The sequence below is a fragment of the Terrapene carolina genome, unplaced genomic scaffold (genome assembly GCF_002925995.2).
Source record: "Terrapene carolina triunguis isolate 2854851 unplaced genomic scaffold, T_m_triunguis-2.0 Scaffold66, whole genome shotgun sequence".
Classification (NCBI taxonomy): Eukaryota; Metazoa; Chordata; order Testudines; family Emydidae; genus Terrapene; species Terrapene triunguis.
This window is the reverse complement of record NW_020664417.1, coordinates 85,276,953-85,298,746: the sequence shown is the minus strand read 5'-3', so window position 1 is coordinate 85,298,746 and position 21,794 is coordinate 85,276,953. Positions and strand designations below refer to the sequence as shown.

Below are 21,794 nucleotides of genomic sequence, written 5' to 3'. Positions count from 1 at the left end.
CAATAAAAGATATTACCTCAGCCACATTGTCTCTGGGATGAAATCAAGTTAATTAGGCTTGTTTGTATGTATATATCTATAAGTAATGAGATGACATTGAGTAAAAGAGCACTGCACTTCAAAACATTCTTGCCACAAAATCTATCAAGCACCTTCTTGGCACTAGAAATCTGCATCTCTAATTTATATAACTCTGTGACCAATTGTGAAGCTTTAAAGGGTTTGTTTTAACTACCAAACGCCTTTTTTTTTTTTTTTTTGGTGAGCTGGCATCATCTAGTACGAGCAAAGCTTTAAAACGCTTCTTTAAATTTTAAAAAAAGTTTCCTAATTCTTAGTATTACAAATATACTTATTAGTGAATTATTTTTCAGAATTGTAAGAAAAGTGCACTAAAACACTGACTTGACCAACTTAAAAGGCGTTTTGAAGTAATAACAAAGCGTGAATACTTATTAATTGGCTATGGGATCTCTTTCCTTTTGTCTGCTTTTCTTCATTACTGAGGGTTTGACTCAAGCCTGTTTAAGTCAATGGGAATCTGAAGACTTAAGTGCATACTCCTTGCATATGCAGCAAAACATTTTAAAAGTTCTGTTTAATTGCAATTTTTACAAATTGAAATAGATACTTTTAATGTGGCAATCTATTTTAGGGTTTTACACAGACATCCATTACCATGGTAGCTAATTATCTTCCATGTAAAATCTGTAATAATAGTTAAGTACATAGTGGACTTCATGGAGTGTCTGACGCTTTTCCCATTTTGGGGTAAAAACTGTGCTTATGGGTATTAAAACAAAATCAGCCATTACTACCTACATTGTATAGCAATAAAGACAATTCAAAGTGACAATCAACCCAGCTCACTGGATTGGGCTATAGTTTTAGCCTAAAGTCAAACAAATAACTGCATGAAGGTGGTGGTGGTGGTGGCTTATTTTTTTTCCCTACCACTAAATATTTACATGGAAAACAGTGGCAGCAAAGACTTACTCCTTTTTCAAATTACATTTGATAATCTGTCAACCACCATAACTAATTCCTGACCTATAACTGGAAACTCCTCTGCTGGCATTTGATATCCCTCTACCTCCCCACCCACCTCTTCCACTACAAGATGAAAGTAAACAAACAGGTCTGTTGTGATACTGTTGTCTGTTGCATATGTATTGCATGTGCACACAACTAGCATTGGGAGTTGGTATTGTTTATGCACTGTCTGAAACTTCATATTGCAAAATTCTAAGCTGTACTGTGAAACTTTCAAGCCAGGTTACTGTATTTTTTTTTTTCTCTTATGGCCATTAGCCACCAGCTGCACCAACCAGTCGAAATTATGCAGAAATGAGGGAAAAACTTCGCTTACGTTTGACAAAGAGGAAAGAGGAGCAGCCGAAGAAACCAGACCAGATTTCTGAAAGAGAGAGTGTAGTTGACCATCGAAAAGTGGAAGACTTGCTACAATTCATAAATAGCTCTGAGACCAAACCAGTAAGCAGCTCTCGGGCAGCCAAGCGAGCGAGACATAAGCAAAGAAAGGTAAGAAACAGACCCATATTTGTCATAAATTATCTAACTTGAATTTATAAAGGCATAGGTATTTGTGAGAAACTTTCCATCGGCATCATTTTGAATGGCAGACTACTGATTGAATGTGCATTACTGATTTTAAACTGCCATTGATGTAGCCTGTAGTATACAGGTATATAACACAGCTGGTTTAGTCTGGTGGGTATAGTCATGGTGCTGTTTTGAAAGCTATCTAAGTTTTTTTACTCTCAGAGGATTTACCAGTATATCATAGCCCTTTTTTTTTTTATTGCAAGTAAATTACATGTTAGAACTGCACATCATCAAAGGGGGTATTTCTTAGTTTCAAAAATTTCAGGATCTTTGGGTAACCATCCTGGAGTGCATTAATGTGACACATTAATAATGGGTGGATGTAAAAATCTAGCATTCTTTACTAGGACGTCAGTCAGCTCCATTAAAATGTTCCTTCAACCATGTAGCATAGGAGTAGTATGTCTGTGCTGATCTGGAGGAGACTCAAGATTTGTAAGTAATTTGGGCACCCTCTACTGGATTTAGAAGCTGCTCAGTGGCACCCTCTACTGTGGTCTAAGTGGAATTAAAGACAGGTTGAGTGAAGACCCATGGTCTCCCTGGTTGGCTGGAGGGTAAATATTCATAGAATCATAGAAGATTAGAGTTGGAAGAGACCTCAGGAGGTCATCTAGTCCAACCCCCTGCTCAAAGCAGGACCAACCCCAACTAACTCATGGAATTGCAGTATGAAGTCTGAACTTAACTGGCATTTAAAAGCTAGCTGGCAAAAAAAGAGGGAAATATATGGAATTATGTCCTTCAAAAATTGTGAAGGTTTGGTTGTGAGGGGATACAGGAAAATGGTTACATTTTTGTCTTATCTTAATAAACAGAAAATCTGGGTCTCTTGTTGAGTTGATATCTTCACACACCAACTTCAGGATATACAGGTTCAAAATAAGGCTTAAGTTACTGTGTGTGTGTTTGAAATCTGGAAAATAAATTTTATAAGCTCACTAAATAGTTCACATTTCAGTTGATACTTTACTTTGCATATTTGGATTATTATATTTTGCTATAAATTTGTGGTTTGGGGTATTTAGTGGGGGGGCCAAAGTTGTTTTTAACATAGGCCATACTAATGAAAAACAGACTATTTTTCATAAGTCCCAAAGTTAAGAAGTAGTTTTCTTTAAACTGCTTGTTTTTAACATTGTCCATTAATTCATTTTAAAAACACAAATTATGCAAATACAGTGCTGTGTACTCCAGAAGAAAAGAATCAGAAGATTTTGCAGGATTTTTTTTGCAAGAAAACCCCCCAAAAAACCCCAAAACTAATTAATCTCTTAAAATGAATGGGTCCCATATACGCGTTTCCAAAAATTCACACAATTTTTGAGAGATCTGGCTTTCAACTAGCAAATGGCACTGTGCAAGAAGCTACTGCTCGTAATTTAATTGAGAGAGGTAAGCAAACTTAGCACAATAAAACCTTGATTCTTTTCAGTAATAACTGGGAAGAGCCATTGTGAATTAGTAATCAAGTAAACCATTTTAAAAAATTAATAATGAATGACCGTCTTTTTATTTTTTACAACTTTAGTGTTAATTTGCTTCATAATGTACAAGTAAAAAGGACTGTGATTCTCATATAGTGTTACTGGATGACATTATTTTTATTGATGGTTGTTAAAATTTAAACTACTGTGGAATTTTCCAATTAAGAGCATATTTTCATATCAATTTGTCAAATGTTCAGTGGAATAATATGCTTTTAATATTATAAAAACAATACTGAAAAAAGTGGTGTGATCCACTTTAGTAATATGCATAATACCTTTATCTAAGTGCGTTCACTGGATTTTCAGGAGAAGGGCCTCTTTGTGGTCAGGAATAACACTGTCATGTTTCTTGTGTCATATTTCCCCCTATTGGTACTATATATCCACACCCAGCCTTTATCTACCTCAGCGACCTATTCTTGCTTGTGATAATATTATGAAGGATATACAGTTGTACACTCAGTTGAATATTGTCTCTTTAGTGTTGTTACAAAAATGAGCTGAAACATGCTTTTTTCCTGCTTTATATTGAGCACAATGCAAGTTATTGTAAATGGAAAATGTGCTATAGCTTCATGAACAATATCTGTAGGTAGCTGCTAAGTGTGTTAATTTTAAATTGTTTGCCCATTCTAATACTATTCTTGAGGGGTACATTTATGTTCCACACTGTGGGCTTATCTACACTACCGCACAGGGTCAATCTAAGATACGCAGCTTCAGCTATGTGAATAGTATAGCTGAAGTCAACGTACTTAGATCTACTTACCGCGGTGTCTTCACTGTGGTAAGTCAACAGCTGATGCTCTCCCGTCGACTCTGCTTGTGCTCCTCCTTCTGGTGGAGTACCGGAGTCGACGGGAGAGCGCTCAGCGGTTGATTTATCGCGTCTATACTAGATGTGATAAATCGACCCCCATTGGATTGATTGCTGCCCGCCAATCCGGCGGGTAGTGTAGACAAGCCCTGTGACTTCTAAAATTCCTTAACACATCCTTGTAACATGGAATGTTTAGGAATTAGCTGTTGAGATGAAGATCGTTTCCCAAATGTCTAGTTCTTTGAATCTTTGTCATTTATTTAATAAACTGCTGCTTTTTGTAGCTAGAAGAAAAGGCTCGTCTTGAAGCAGAAGCCAAAGAGAGGGAGCATCATCAGTTGCTTGAAGAGCAGAGACGGCGGGAAGAGGAGGAGGAAGAAAGACTAAAACAGGAGCTGCAACGACTTCAAGAACTTCAGCAGTTACAGGCTGTAAAGAAAAAGAAAAAAGACAGAACAAGTAAAGACTGTCAGAAGATGGAAATGCTTACTCGAAACTGCCAGGCAGTGAAGGAATCAATCCCAAACCCACCAGAAGACATTCAGAATGGCATACTTGAGCAATCAGAAAAGGTAGAAACCTCATCTAGTTCACTGTCTAGGCATGTAAATCATGTGGAACAGAGGCCAATTCCTGAGATGGTCTGTGAACTATCTGATCCCACAAACACTAGAGACTCAAAGTTGCTTTTCCAGAAAGAGATGAGTGTGAAACAGCATGAGCCCCTGTCTTTTCTCTTTGATATAATGCATCATCATAAAGAAGGTAATAGTAAACAAAAACTAAAGCAAATAAACAAACCCTGTGCTGAACAAATGAAAAAGCCTGCTGAATCCCCCAAAGCAACAGAGATTCAGTCTAAGACCAGAAACCAAATAGAATCCAAAGTGAAAGCAGCAGAGCTCCCGCTGCTTGCAGAACCGAAAAAAGAGGAGAAAAAAACAAGCAGTAATAATAACAAAAAGCAGCTGAATCACCTAAAGGAAGAGAAAACACCTGTAGTGAGTGAGTCCCCTTCTCCAAGTGAGCAGCAACAAAACAATAAACTGATACTTGCAGAATCTCCTCAGCCAAAAGGCAAGAACAAGAAAAACAAGAAGAAGAAGGGAGACAAAGTCAACAATTCCATAGGTAAGTGCATAACTAATAATTTTTCATATAGATTAGTTTCAAAATTTTGGGACAGCTCTCCAATCACTCATGTCAGTGTAAATTGGGAGTAACTCACTGATGTTAAACAGGTGTGAGAGGAGAATCAGATCTCCTTCATCTGATGAGTCAGTCACTATAATGACATTTTTAGTTAATTATGCTATTTTTTCTGTGCTCTTAGCATTGATGTTTAATCTGATGTTCAGTATTAATAATAGAGATGCAAATAGCTAACCACTATGGAATAATAAGAAGTATGGAAAAACATGTGAGAGATTATTACAACTAGTAGTGTTTTGTATCCCTTCCATACACTTAGAGTCAACTAAACAATAGAATACAAGTACCATCTCTTTCATAAGGCCTATATGAAGTGACAGACTTGAAATATAATTACTGGATATTTTGATGACAAAACCCATTTTGGAGAAACTCTTTAACTAGTTTTCAAAGCATGTTTTTAATATTAATCTCTACTATGATAGGAGGATTGAATCAGTAGGAATATAGAGTCTAAAACCAGTCACTGTCATATCACATGGTAAACCATAGAGCACAGGATTCTGCAGACAGGGAAGAGTTAGTTATACATACATTGATTTCACTTAAAAAAAAAAATCTTTCTCCATAGAACATCTCTGTGCTGGAAAGGTGATTATAAGCAAGTTCAGTATTTCATTTTATTCCACTACAGTTTCACTATGCATTCACAATGAGTAAATATACTGTGAAGTAAAATAATATATTGTGAAAAGTATCAGAGGGGTAGCCGTGTTAGTCTGAATCTGTAAAAAGCAACAGAGGGTCCTGTGGCACCTTTAAGACTAACAGAAGTATTGGGAGCATAAGCTTTCATGGGTAAGAACCTCACTTCTTCAGATGTCTTGCATCTGAAGAAGTGAGGTTCTTACCCACGAAAGCTTATGCTCCCAATACTTCTGTTAGTCTTAAAGGTGCCACAGGACTCTCTGTTGCTTATATTGTGAAAGTTTGCCATCCAAATAACACACACCAGATAAGAATTGCTTCTTATGTGTATTTTATGCATTTTTCCATGCTAAGAAATTATTAATTATAAGGCATGACACTATATTTCTCACACTAAGATGGAAAGATGTATAATTCTTTTCATAAAGTGATTTTTAGCACTTCTAAAAACGTACAGGTAACCAGATTACTCTAGTTTCCCTTTCTACTCAGAACAGGCATATCATGAGCAGGTGCAGTGCAAGCTTCCCCACAGTGCCCTGCAAACATGCTACCCGGAATACCACCTCCACGTGCTAGCATAGTTCAGAATCTGTCTCTTCAGTCTTTGATGAGACTACTAATTTAGAGATATGGACACTTGTCTACATGGAGTTGGGCTGAGCATACCAACTAATTTTCCATAGATCCATAAATAGCTGTGTGGTAGCAGTGCTTGAACTAAGCCTCTATGGCATAATGGCACTTAATTTTAGCATTTGTGTATTTCATCCTTGCAGCTCCCTTTAGTATTCTACAGATTAAAACTGGAGATCCTTGGAGGGTGGTGTGGGGTATGTTCCAGCACTTCACAAAACTGAATTATTGTAAGTTTCATTACCAGAGCACAGAACAAATGCATGGTGATCATGAGTGCTGGATGAGGAGCCCAGGTTTGTTTTCAGTGGTCTTTTGCTGGGATTGAATGAAACTACCTCTCTGATTCTTCCCATTCCTTGACCCTTTTGTTTCCCTTCCCTGCACATCTAGTTGTAGTTTGTTGGGGGTTGGGTTTTGTTTTTTCTCTCCCTTCACATTGGCCTCACTTCCCTAACTCCTTTATTTCCCACCCTTCTGTGCATACTATCCTTCTCAATTTGCAGAGGAGAATCATAGACCATGCCACCTCTCTTCCTCCTCCTAGATATATTTGATGGGAATTAATGATCACTACTGGTGAGGAACTGGAAGGTGTGGAAGGCTCTATAATAGAGCTGGGTGAATAATTGAATTTTTTGCTTCAGCCAGCCAAGTGAAAAATCGGGAAAAATTTGGTTCGATTCCAGAAATGTTTGGAATTTGTCAGCAAACTTTGTGCATGTCCAACACAAATGCCCTAAACACTGGACTAAGTTGTGTGTCTGTAACCTTTAGTCCAGTAGTTAGGGCACTTTCCTGGGACACCCAGCTTTGAATCCCCATCCTGGAGCAGGAACATCAGCTCAGATATCTCTCCTCCCAGGTAAGCATCCTAACCATTAATCTATAAGGTATTCTGGGGTGGGATGTTCTCATTCTCTCCTTTTGAAGCTATTCCACTTTGTGTACTTAAGTATTTATTGGGCCAAAGACAGAGTGACTGTGACTCCGAAGCCTAGTGATAAAGGCTCTCCCCTGGCAGGTAGAAGACATGGATTCAAATCTTCTTGCTACCTAATTGAGCACAGTGAGGTCCTGGTCCTGGACTAGGGCTCCTAGGTGCTGTGATCATACAAATAATAAATAAGGAAAGCAATTCTCCAGTTAGTTTTTATCCAAACACAGGCTTGTTCATAGTAGATTTAAAACAGGGAGACTTTAATTTTGCACATTTTTGTAGCAGCTTCAAAAGTTGCTCTAAAAAAGGGAGAGACTGGAGTAAATAACCATGAAACCCCCTAGGTATCCCAGGATTTTCCAGAGTGTCAAAGCCAGTAGTATCTCTAGAGAAGAGTCTCATGTAATTTAACAGGTAACTAAATCTCTAGCCTTCGAAGTTTACCCTTCTGTGAACCAGACAGCATCTCTCCAGTACTCTCATTCTGTGTGGTTTCATCATAATGAGGAACTATTACATTATCCTACAATAAAATGATGCTTTGTTAAATGAGAAGGGATCCCTCACTGGAAGCAGCACTAGCGTCTTCCCTCAAGTTTGCCTACTGATCCAGTCCTACTATTTTAATAATCATTTTCTAAGACAATGAAGCTTGCCTATCCTTCTTCCAATTATCTTCATTTTAAAACCCATCTTTTAAGTTGGAATTATCTTTTCACCCTTCCTAATTTCATCTTATCTCCATTTTAAGACCTGAATTAGGAGCATGTGGAAAATTACGAGTAGTGAACTCTTGCTTGTCTTGTTTGCTGACCATATGTTATTCCAAATACAGTTTACAGATTCACTATTCAGTAGCTCAGAGCACCTGCTGATTATCATAGAATCATCAAAATGTAGGGTTGGAGGGGACCTCGGGAGGTCGTGTAGTCCAGACCCCTGCACTGAGGCACTAAATATGCTTCAGACATCCCTAACAAGTGTTTATCTAACCTGTTCTTAAAAACTTCCAATGATAATATACCAAGATTTTGTAGACATCACGACAGAGTTTTAACTGGGGTATTAGAAGGAGGAGGATTAGAGAGTTTTCTTCTCAGCCCTTTTGGCAGCCAGTTGTCTTGGAAGGTGCAGCGCAAGGATCTGTGCTTACAAGAAGACCTTAAAGTCGGTTGCTGCTGTTAGTTTTTAGCATATTTACTTAGATTACATGGAGAGAGACTTTTTAGACACGCAAAATTAAATTTTAACATAAAGTCATTGTGTAGGCTCAATTCCTGTAGAAACAACGTTATAGTCAACAACAGTAGTCTCCAACCATGGTTAAGATGCAATTAAATCTGGCAGGGTAGACTGGACCAAATTCTTTTAATGCCCTCTAAATCTAACAAAGCATATGCCGTAGCATGGTTGTATAAGAAATGAAACATGTTTTTGTCCTGACAAATCTTCTCTCTGGCTGATTCAGAGGAACGATCTTAATCCATATATCCTTTCTCCCTGTTGAGTATCTTAATCATTAGGCTGTAAAGTCGGTCTCTCTCTCAGGCCCAGTGAATATTTAAATATCTATACTATACAAAGAGAAACAGCTTCAGCAGGAGAGATTGTGGGGAACCCACTCTAGAATAGCTCTAGTTAGTATGCTCACCTGGGAGCTGGGAGATCTGAGTTGAAGTCTCTGCTCCAGAGCGTGGATTCAAACCTGGGTTTCCCATATACCAGCCATATGCCTTAAGCACTGGGCTAAATGGCACACATGCACATTTATGAAGCTAATTAGGCTAAATTCAGGAAATAGTTTTCAGTTGACCAAAACAGCCGGGGGGCGGGGAATGTTTGGTGAATGAAGTATTCATCTGAAACATTTTGTGCAGCTCTAATCTATACCCTGGGGGGGGGGGGCAGGAAGGGGAGGGCGGCCTCTGCAACATATTATCTATTTCTGTTGTTTTCTCCTTAGATCAAGTACTTCTTCCTTTTTAAATGTAAAATCACTTTCAGAAAAAGTAATCGGACAGGGGCCCTGTTTTACAAAGCAGTAATTTTATTCTGTAATTACTCTTTGAAGAACCTGGACTAGTGCAGAACAAATGAGGCATCCATTAATATTATAACTATTCAGAAGCGATACCCTGATCTGTTCTTATTCTGGATTCAGCCATCAGTTTCAGCCCTATGAATCTCCGATTACTCGTGGGCTTTGTTTAGACTGGGAGTTCTTGGTCATGTTGTTCCAAAGTTAATCGATTGCCGATTAACTGGAGTTAACTAATGTAGTTTTAGTGCTACCTGTTTCACAAGCACTCATTCCATATCATGCTTCAGCACCGTGTAAACTGAACCATGACCAGGAACAAATTATTGTGGAGTGGGATAGATAATAAGACAGTAAATATCATAATACTGCTGTATAAATCCATGGTAAGACGACACCTTGAATACTTCGTGCAGTTCTGGTGGCCCCATCTCAAAAAAATATATATATTAGAAATGGAAAAGATACAGGGAAGGGCAGCAAAAAATGATTAAGGGTATATAACAGCTTCAATATGAGGAGAGATTAAAAAGATTGGGACTGTTCAGCTTGGAAAAGAAACAACTAAAGGGGGCTATGATAGAGGTCTATAAAATGATGAATGGTGTAGAGAAAGTGTTTAAGAAAGTGTTATTTACCACTTCGCATAATACAAGAACCAGGGGTTACCTGATGAAATTAATAGGCAGTAGGTTTAAAACAAACAAAAGGAAGTACCCGGTACTTAATCACAGAACACACAGTCAACCTGAGGCACTCATTGCCAGGGGATGATGTGAAGGCCAAAAGTATAACTGGGTTCAAAAAAGGAATTAGATAAGTTCATGGAGGATAGGTCCATCAAAGACTATTAGCCAGGATAGTCAGGATGCAATCCCATGTTCTGGGTGTCCCTAAGCCTCTGACTACCAGAAGCTGGGATTAGATGTCAGGGATGGATCACTTGATATTTGCCCTGTTCTGTTCATTCCCTTTGAAGCATCTGGTATTGGCCATTGTGGGAAGACAGGATACTGAGCTAGATTGGATCATTGGTCTGACCCAGTATGGCCATTCTTATGTTTAGATTAGCATTCAAATCATGTTAGTTAACTTGAGTTACAGCCTGACCAAAAACTAGTCTAGACAAAGCCATAATGAACTGTGGGTTTTTTTAAAGCATTCTATCCTGGGCCAGCACTATTCTTTATATATCCTAAATAGGTTCTGAGGTCAGACAATGTTTAAATATGGATGTTAATCATGATAAAAGCACAGAAGATCACAATCATAGCTATATCATTATTCTGGTTTCATACACTATGACCCAGGGCCAGTATTATCAATACTGCAAAAAACCATCTCCCAAAGTATTTTTAAATCAAATGTGAATTAGATTGTTGCAAAAACTGCCTCTTGGGTGTATAGATTCATCAGAGGGTGATGAGGCTAACAAATTCAGGCAGCCAATTATTGTATATTTTTCACTCCGAGTAACCCTTGCTGGCTGATCAGCTCTTCAGTTTCCCAGTCTGTTCTATAATTGAACTCTCTCTTGCATGGGTCAGTCCTGTGGAATGTTTTGTAATCAATGTGAAGAGTCAATCTGCTGCTCATTCCTTTTTGTCTTTGCTATTGGAAATAAGTTGTTTAGTTTTTTAAGCCTTCAGCCAAAAGAAGTATACAAAGGCTAAGCAGTCCTCAGAGACCTCACTTCAGTCTGTCCAAATTTTTTTTTCTTCTAGAGTAAAACAGCCAACTGAAACTAATTTGGTGTATCTTTCCATTTTGCAGATGATGTGTTTCTGCCCAAAGACATTGACCTAGACAGTGTGGAAATGGATGAGACAGAACGGGAAGTGGAGTATTTTAAAAGGTAAATAAAAGTGCTATCAACTCTGCATGTACGCCTGTTGTGTTGCTTAATATATGTGATCGAAATGAAAACAATTAACTCTTTGCATAAAAGCATGGTTACTGTAATGAGCGTCAAAGCTATAGCTTTATGGGTAGAAATTATAGTCATGTGGCCTTAGCACAGAACATGGAGAACCAGACAAGAGCCAATAATATGTAATTGCCATACAGGAACAGACATTTATGTATGGCATCTTCTATTCTACCTCCATCACTGACATTACTTATTACTTTGGAGGAAGACTAAAACTTTCCCACAATGCACCTAGCTATCTGTTCAGTGCTGTCTGTTTAAAAAACTAAACTGTTGATCACCATGGTATCTGAACACTTTGTACAATTTCCTCTGAACTCTGGCAAGTTATCCACTTACACCAAGAAGACACATTTAATGGGCTCACTAATTTTCTATCACTTTAAAAAAAATTGTTTCAGAGATTTTCCTTTTATAGATATAATGGAGAGTACTGCCTGAATCAGTCAGAATTCATAGAAAATCCAGTTACAAATATTGTTATACAGTTTCAGTACTCTTTAGCAATTTCTAGCAATGAACTGTACTACAGCAATGAACTGTACAGGCTGACTAGGAGTTGTGTAACTGGTACTTTTTACTGCCTCTTTAATGTAGTGTCACTTTATCCCCATTTTGGAATTTCTCTAGCAAGTTGCCTTTAAATCTCCTCTATTCCAGGTTAAATAAAAGCTTAGTCCTTGCAGTGTAACTTTTGCCTTGCCTCTCTCACTGTGTTCCCTCTCTTCCGTGGACTTTAATTCTTAGGCTTGATCTACACCTAAAACTCAGTCAACCTAGCTACATCACTCGGGGCTATGAAAAATTTAACGCCCTGAGCCCTGTAGTTAAGTAGACCTAACACCCAGTGTAGATTGACCAGAAGAACTTTCTGTTGACCTACCTACCACCGCTGAGAGGTGGATTACCTGCATCAACAGAAAACCCCCATCCGTCAATGTAGGAAGCTTCTGTACTATGATACTACAGCATCACAGCCATAGCAGTGTAGATGTACCTTTAGGGAAAGCAATTTAGCACACCAAAGAGGAACTAGATACTACTTTTGTGAGTGTTCTCTTGATACTCACATGTAACTACCACAAATGCTATGAATTGCACAATCACTCTCAATGGAGAATATAGCTTGCCTTTGATATAGGACACAGATACATATTAACAATCGTTGGAATACATGCTTACCTGTTCTATTGAGTTGTTCTTGAAACATTGTCTCTTTCATGAACTATATGTCCAATGAAACTTGGTAGATAATTTTTTTGTTTTTTACTTTTATCCAGACAAATGGACTATTGTCTTTGTCCTAGTTTCAGCCACTTCCTGGATACTTTCTCATGGCATTTATTTGTGTCTGAAACATAGCTTTTAAAAGTACAGATTCACTACAGTCAGGGGAGGACCACTGTATAGGGGTAATGGTGTCCTGAATACAGATGATATGTAAATCAGAGGCACTGACCACTTAAGTTCATTAATTATTTTATATTGGGGTGGGGTTTTTTTGTTTGTAAAAATAGGAGTGTTGGCTCAGTGTCTAACCAGATTCCAGTTTGGATAATAACATTTTGTTTGCCTTAGTCCTTCCTATTCTTTGTTGAATGCAGTAGTCTTCACTATGTCTCTTAAATGTTAGTGTTATTGTGGACTGTTAAAATGGTTGGTATATTCCACACCAGCGGTAGTAATATTTCAGTGGTGATGAAGTGTTTCCTCTGTGTGTGATTTACAGTGTTTTATGGTCCATTGGGATTAAAGATGCCATTTAAATGCAAACTAATATTTATATCTTTTTGTTGGTAAGCAGTATAACAGTTTCACTTTATCTCTCGCTTGTTTTGTTTACAGATTCTGCTTGGACTCTGCCAGACAGACAAGGCAGAGACTTTCCATCAACTGGTCCAATTTTAGCTTGAAAAAAACCACCTTTGCTGCTCATTGAAATGACACAGTTTGGGGAGGGAACCCTGCAGGAATCAATGAAAGACAACTCCACTTATCTGTCCTGTTGTGCTGAGAGCTTATCTGGTCTTGAGCCAGTGCTGCCTTGCCTTGTCCCCAGTGCTGTGTGGATCTGCACTGAACCCCTTGGCCTGATAGTTCTTGCAGACTGAGAAATTGCCACTTTCTACCTGAATTTGTTAGCTTGTGTGCTTGTAGTCTGTGAGTGAGACTTACTTGATTGTAGCTGTATGCTGTTGGAGTTGGAACAATAGCTTTTTTTTTTTTCCAACTCCTTCTGATTGCCTTGGCCTCAAAGACTTTAAACCTGCTTCCTAGGCTTGGGTGGAGGCCAAAATACTAGTTTGCATCATCTGCAGTGGCTCCTGTCACTTCTGCATCTAGCTATGTTTTGTCATTCTGACTTCTGACAAAGGAATGGACCTAGTCAGTTGCGCTTTCATCTGCTCCAGAACTCTCCTGACACGGTTTCATGAAAAAGAGGCTCTCATGGGACAAGCATTTCCTCAGTTCTTTCACAATCTACTGTTAAAGAGTGTACAAGTTACGCTATTTGTGTTTTGATTTTTTCCTGACTTGTAGCCAGCTTGTGTAAGAATACTTGCAGAATGAGAACGTTTAAAAAAGAACAATACTCACACTATCAAATCTGTTATAGAGAGTATAATTGTATTAACACTGAAGCCTAACTGGCTACTTTTTTAACATATTGTTAAGTAATATTAAAATCATGTCTTTCTTTTTGAAAGATGGAATACATTAGTATGGCAGAAGGCTTGTGTCTTGCTTTTTTCTGCTTGGGGACAGGGAGTGGAGGAACAGAAAGGGACTGGTGAGTAAGCTAGACTCTTCTAAATGTAAATGCGTCTTGGATAAGATTGTCAATGAGAGCCGTGTGATTTAGTGTTTGTGTCTATGAACACTTGTATTGAACCCATCCAATAGCAGTATGCACGCTATCTGCTGTAAGTGTGGTGTACTCTTGCAAATGCTGGAATTCATACCATGGTTTATACAAGCACTCTGATACCTCTCTTTCAATAGATATTATGTGAGGAGAGAAACTACACAAAGCTTTAATACTAGTGTAGAAAATACGGTATATGGTATGGCTTCCATGCTACCACAATACAAATGTTAAATAACAATAGTACAGATCACCAATGTCTTTTTTAGCTTGAAGGAATAACTCAAGGTTCTGATTTGATTGAAGATACTGTTATGTAAATTTAGTGCTTATGAAAGTGGCTGTGGAATGATAGCCCTAGAGACTGAAATCTTCTGTTTGTCTGTAGATGAGACACAGCACAGATAAAACCAGTACAGACTTTCCACTCTTGCTCAGCCATTATCTCACCTTATCCTTGAGGGACTGCTTATTGAAATGAAGACACTTCTCATGCACACCCACTACCTGGTTTCTCTATTAGAGCTACAAACAATTCTACTAATTAAAGCCAATTATTTTGGATAACTGATGGGCCATGCATGGAGAGTTAAAACCAGACTCAAACAGCAGTCAAATGGGAACAGCTTTTGGTCTGTGCCAAACAGGGCTAAATTTTACCCAGCTATGTAAAAATGAAAGGATTCTTGTCCTCATCAGTCCTTTGTGCTATATAATGCACTAAAGAATACCATTACACTGAAATCTAAAAGATTAACGAAGACCCAACTCACCATTATAAAGATTGGCTATCTCAATGTGAAATCTAAGTTCTTCAGTACCAAGGTATAACACAAGGTGGCACTGTGGATCACAACTACTTGCAATTTAAGTTTTGAATGATTTACTCAGTAGTGAGCTATTAGTGTTAAATGGAATGTCTGCGTCTTGTCATGTGACCAGGTAACGTTCAAGATTCCAAATACTATGCAATTTTCTTCTCTTCCCTCTTCCCCCCCCCAATAGGTGTGCTGTTAAGAGGACAAATATTGGGTTTTCTAAAATCTATTAAAAATATATGTAATTCACTTCCTACACTTAGAATGTTTTAATAAAAATTACCTTTCCTCCCCATGTATTTAACATGGTGCACTCAATAAGCTGTTAATATAACATGCTTTCCTTTTCTCTATTTTGAAAATATTGGTTTTATAAGACTTAACAAAAAGAATTGCCCCACACTTGAATTGTTATATGTAACTTTCATTCTTAAAAGTTGGTACCTCAATGCTCTTCACAGCTGACCAGAATATACAGATAAAGCTTATTCAATTCCAGCCACTCCATGGAAAGCATGAAGAATGAGTCTGAATGGATCACCTATCGCTCCTCTATGACGAGAATTTACAGGCAAGTCACTCCTTCACCCCACCCCCAATTCATAATTGTTTCAGTAAGGACAATCAGAGATGTGAGCAGGGCTGGGATCCAGGAACCCTTGAGTACTAATCCTTGCTCCAATACTTACTTTTTCTATGATCTTGGGCAAATCACTTAACTTCTCCGTCTGTTACCCTGTCTGTAAAATGGGTATGATAATACCTTCCAAGCATACAGTAAGGCTTCATTTAGGTAATGTTTGCAAAGTTCTGTGAAGATGCAAAGTGATATCTAAACACTCAGCATTATTATTAAGGCTTGTAAAACACAAATATTATTGCCTGAAACGTCATTGTCTTTGCTTAGAAATACAAATTGTCTGGCTCGATACATAAATATATTTTCTATATTCAGGTCTATTTTCTTTATCCTGAATGTAACTACTTTAAAAGTTTTTTATAAGATAATTGCAGTGGTTGCAAAACACAATTTTGCATCCAGTCTGCTGTGGGGAGGGTTTCTTTTTTTTTTTTTTTTTTAACTATATTTCTTGCATCATTGTCTGTCAGGCTCTGTCTGTATTGTTTTTCAAACAATTTCCTACTGTTGCTCATGCCAGTTCAGTGCTACCAGTATTAGCAGCTTTGAAAGCCATAATGTAGACAGGCCTCCAGCTGACACTGATGTTATAAGCACAGGCACCTACCCCCCTCAGAATGGATCTAACCTGTAGTTCTTGGCCTGTTCACATGATGGCTCTTAGCATTGCTAACATCAATTATGGTGAATCTGTTAACAAGGCTGGGAAATTCTTGAAACATTTCCCAAGTGCAGACAGGAGTTATGAACAGGGGAGTCCAAACCATAAGGGTACAGAATTGTTCAGGCCTTCATTACTCCCTGGGGTTAAATGTGGATGTTCCAAGCCTGCACCCACACTAGCAGTGTTCATTAGTGACAGTCAGGGCTGGATTAACACAGGGGCATTAGGGACTGCAGCCTGGGCCCTTGGATTTTGAGGACACCCCAAAAATATGGATCATTTACTTCATTCTTCTTCAACTGGCAGCCTGCAGGCCAGTTCTGACTTGTGAGGGGCTTCTGTTCAGCCTACTGCCGGGTGTCTGCTCCCCGTTCATGCCTCCTGGGAAGCAGCAGCCAATCACAGCTGCTCCACAAGCAGCTGATCTCAGTCCCCCTTCCCTCAGGAGCTTAGCCTCTATTCTCACAGGAAGGGAGGTGCAGAGAAGCCATCCCTGCTCAGGAGAGGAAGATGAAACAGAAAGAACCCTGCAGCTCCATACCCTCTTCCCTTCTCCCTTCCAGCGAGCAGGAATGTTTTTTCCCCACTCACTCACTCCCTGTAATGCCCAGCCTCGGAAGCGAGAAGGGGGGTGAAGAACCCCTAGAGCTGCCCCCCGCTTGGAAGGTGAGGGGCATGCTGCAGCCCAATAGAGAGCAAAATCCTTTGGTCCTAGTGATTTGCCTTTTGGCCCACCAAGATTTGGACATTGCCTTATCTGGCCTTCTAGAAAATGTAATTGAATACCACTGCTATAGATTATTAGCTAATTAAAGACGTAGCATCACTGTGTGTAAAACTACCAATTATGTGCCTAAATAAAAATGGTTTTATGCATTGTAACTAGGGCTGTCAATTAATCACAGTAAACTCAATTAACAAGCAATTAACTCAAAACAAATTTGATTAAGAAAATAATCGCGATTAATCGCAGTTTTAATCACACTGTTAAACAATAATAGAATACCAATTGAAATTTTTCTACCCTTTAAATATATTGATTGCAATTACAACACAGAATACAAAGTGTACAGTGCTCACTTTATATGATTTTTATTACAAATATTTGCACTGTACAAAGATAAACAAAAGAAATAATTTACCTCATCCAAATGCAATCTCTTTATTGTGAAAGTGCAACTTACAAATGTATATATTTTTTGTTACATAACTGCACTCATAAATGAAACAATGTAAAATTTTAGAGCCTACAAGTCCACTCAGTCCTACTTCTTGTTCAGCCAGTCGCTAAGACAAACAAGTTTTGTCTACATTTATGGGAGATAATGATGCCCACTTATTTACAATGTCACCTGAAAGTGAGAACAGGCATTCGCATGGCACTTTTGTAGCCAGCATTGCAAGTTATTTATGTGCCAGGTATGCTAAACATTTGTATGCCCCTTCATGCTTCGGTCACCATTCCAGAGGACGTGGTTCCATGCTGATGATGCTTGTTAAAAAAATGTGTTAATTAAATTTGTGACTCAACTCCTTGGGGCTGAATTATAGGTCTCCTGCTCTGTGGCTTTACCTGCATTCTGCCATATATTTTGTGTTCTGGCAGTCTCTGATGACGACCCAGCACATGTTGTTCAATTTAAGAACACTTTCACTGCAGACCTGACAAAATGCAAAGAAGGTACCAATAGTGAGATTTCTAAGGGCAAGTCTACACGACAGCACTACATCGGCGCAGCTTCACCTATGCAGCTTTGCTGCTGTAGCATGTTTGGTGAAGACGCGCTATGCTGACAGGAAAGTACTCTACCGTCAGCATAATTACTCCACCTCTGTGAGAGGCGGAACCTATGTCATTGGGAGAGCGTCTCCCATCAACATAATGCTGGTGTGGACAGCGCTTAGGTCACTGTAAGTTGCATCGCTCAAGGGGGTGTCTTTTTCACACTGCTGAGCAACATAAGTTACATTGACTTAAGCAGTAGTGTAAACCAGCACTTAAGATAGCTACAGCACTTGACCCAAGGTTTAAGAATCTGAAGTGCCTTCCAAAAACTGAGAGGGACTAGATGTGGAACATGCTGTCAGAAGTCTTAAAAGAGCAACACTCCGATGCAGAAACTACAGAACCCAAACCACCAAAAAAGAAAATCAACCTTGTGCTGGTGGCATCTGACTCAGATGATGAAAATGAAGGTGCATCAGCCCGCACTGCTTTGGATTGTTATCAAGCAGAACCCATCAGCATGGAAGCATGTCCTCTGGAATGGTGGTCAAACCATGAAGGGGCATTTGAATATTTAGCATATCTTGCAACACCGGCTACCACAGTGCCATGCGAATACCAGTTCTCACTTTCAGGTGACATTGTAAATAAAAAGTGGGCAGCATTATCTCTCGTAAATGTAAACGAACTTGTTTGTCTTAACCTTTGGCTGAACAAGAAGTAGGACTGAGTGGGCTTGTAGGCTCTAAAGTTTTACCTTGTTTTGTTTTTGAGTGCAATTATGTGTGTTAAAAAAATTCTACATTTGTAAATTGCACTTTTACGATAGAAATCATACTACAGTACTTGAATGAGGTGAATTGAAAATTCCATTTCTTTTATTTGTAACAAAAGATATAAAGTGAGCGCTGTACCATTTATATTCTGTTGTAATTGGAAATCAATATATTTGAAAATGTAGAAAATATCCAAAAATATTTAAATAAATGGTATTCTATTCTTGTTTAACAGTGCGATTTAAAACTGCGATTAAATTGCAATTAACTTTTTTAATCGTTTGACAGCCCTAATTGTAACTCTTTCAGCTTTACAATTGGTATCTCACATTTAAAGTCTGGAACTGAAATAATCAAGGTCATTTAACAATTAAAATAGTTGACATCAGGCATGCATGTTGGTAAAATAGTAAAGGGAAGGAACTGAGTATGCAAAATTATAACAACTCATCAAACTTAATCCAGCCCTGCTGAACATAGCAATGGTGAAAGCAGTAGTCTAGCCTGGATGCCAAAGATTTTTTTTTTTTTATATATATATATAACCTATTTAGAAGGGTGTCTTCAATACAGCCTCTTTTGCTGATACCACCAGCGGTAAACATTTCGGATCTTAAATTTGCTGATGTAAATGAGACTTAACACAGTGAGATCCCAAATCTCAATGTAACCCATCTGGACGACTTTCTAATTATAACACCAATCCCTTGTTGTGGTCATTGTTGAAGTTAGCATTATTTGCTCTGATCTGGATAGTGGCTTTATAAAAAGGCTTCAGTATATCACTATCTGTATATTTCAGTGACGCAAAGACAACCCCCTTTGCATCTTATTAGGTCTTTATTCATTTTAAAGTGGGCTCCTTCATATTCTAATACACAAACCCTTAAATATTACTGGTATAACTTTTATTGTGCTAGTCTTTTACAATTTCAAACATCTCTCAGCACTAATTAAGTTGTGCAATTTGTAATTATAGGAAGCACACACATACAATGAATGTATCACATTGTAGTACACACACAATGCATGTCTGAACAGGGTGAGGGAGCATGGAGCGGCAGTACAGTATAGCTTTTTTGACTGCCTTATTTTGCATTTACACCTTCAGAAAAATCAGTTTAAAGATTGTCAATTGATAGGTCTCATGCTTCAAAGGGAAACATTCTATATTAAAAATTGTATTACGAGTAAGTGCTAATTATCTGAACCCCAGTTAGGATTATCTGAAATTCAGGATCGTCCCTCCCCCCCCCCCCCCCCCAATCAAAATTTTCTTTTCTAAAATATCAATTTTCCAAATTTGACATGTGTCCAGAGCTGTCAGAATAGATGGCTTGTATTTGTTACCTTTTATCTTAATTCCTTACATCTTAACACACAGGACTAAAAATGTTAAGTAAATTGATGTCATTATGCTGTGTTTTACTTTGGGCATATCACTCTTTTTTGGGGATGAAACTAGACTGGTCAGTTATAACTCTTCAATCATTTGCACTTTGGTCTTGTCCCCACTTGGCAATAGCCAGTTCACATGTCAGAGATCAGTTATCTGCAGAGATGCGCAGGCCCTTAATGTGTAGACAAGGGCATGCAGTATCTTATACCAATTGAATTAGTCTTATTTATTTCAGGAACACTGCTGAATTAGGGTTATTCCAAAGTGTGGACATGTCTCCTTTTCTGTGGACTGCCACAGGTTCTGTTTGTAGTAGGCGGTGATGGTCACGCATGTTTCTGTGCCGATCCCTGTAGTGTCTGGATGCTATTGCATAAGCTTGAAAAAACTTCAGTTCCTTCTAGGAAAAGGAATAAAACTCTTCTCCCCACCGGCTAAAGCCATTTATTTCACAAGTTTTGCATTTCAGTAGTTTATTTCCTAGAACATGCACCTAGACCTATTTCGCAACTTGTTTCTAGGAGAAGGCAGATGAGCCAGTCCTTGTACCAGACTTTAAGGGTGATATGACTCAGGCTCAGACTATCCCCATCTGCGACAAATTCCATAGGTAAGAGCCTCATAAGTCTGTTTCCCTGTCAGATGCTGCTGCTCTGGTGGTATTTAGTTTGAGGTGATCTAATAGGCCTTGGCACATTTAGGGTATGTCTACACTGCAGTGCAAGTCCAGGCTTTGAACTCAGGCTCAAGCCTAGCCCTGGCTTCCATCTATACACAAATCATCCTAAGGACCACATGGGAGTGGAGGGTTTGAGGCTAGGTCAAGCTGGAACCCAGGGTTCAAACTCTATTGTTTTGCAGTGTAGACAGCCCCACTGGACTCATGCTCTGGGAGTCCCCCAAAAATATCCCACAGCCCCACGGGCTGACTTTATTTGTCCTCCGGACGGTCAAGTTTTCCCACACTGGACCGCAAACAAAGGACTAGAGCGGCCACGTTTTGGGATGGTACTAGGAAGGCTGGGATATGGGTGGTTGAACTTGAGCCTACATAATGCAGTGTAGATGGTTGACCCCCAGGTTGGGACCCAGGGTTCAATAATTCATAACTTAGAGGGTTACAAATGAGCATAGATGCTCAAGCCCTAGGTTAACAAACCCAGGGTCAGCTAACTAAAGTTCTACTAACCCTGGGTTTACATAACTTTACCTTAGGCTATGTTTACCCTGCAATTAGACCCCTGCAACTGCTCTCTGCCAGCTGACTTGAGCTCCTGGAGCTCGGATGAAGGGGCTGTTTAATTGCGGTGTAGCCGTGGGACCCTCCCACCTCACAAGGTCCTAGAGCTGTGGTTCTTAACCTGGGGTACATGTACTCCTTAGGGGTGTGAGATGCCCTTTCTGGGGGTGCGAGACATGCCAGATTTTTTTAGAAGGCAAATCATCGAAAACACAAATTAAGCACAGGCATGTAAGTACAACTACTTTGTTTAATCAAATCTATGTATTAACGTTATACTTTTTTTTTTTTTTTTTTTTTTTTTTTTTTTTTTTTTTTTTTTTTT

The 21,794-nt window shown here is 38.8% G+C and overlaps 1 protein-coding gene across 3 annotated transcripts in view; it reads left to right on the top strand.

Annotated features, from left to right (window-relative positions):
- The window catches only part of FAM193A (family with sequence similarity 193 member A), a 99,495-nt gene extending 85,264 nt beyond the window's left edge, over window positions 1-14,231 (top strand). For all 3 annotated transcript variants that reach the window (XM_024198559.2, XM_024198560.2, XM_024198558.2), the window contains 4 exons: window positions 1,312-1,542; window positions 4,221-5,067; window positions 11,184-11,265; window positions 13,186-14,231. In XM_024198559.2, the coding sequence (XP_024054327.2) occupies window positions 1,312-1,542; window positions 4,221-5,067; window positions 11,184-11,265; window positions 13,186-13,279 (1,254 nt within the window). In that variant the 3' untranslated portion in view covers window positions 13,280-14,231. The remainder of the gene's footprint in view (window positions 1-1,311; window positions 1,543-4,220; window positions 5,068-11,183; window positions 11,266-13,185) is intronic.
- The last annotated feature ends 7,563 nt before the right edge of the window (window positions 14,232-21,794 follow it).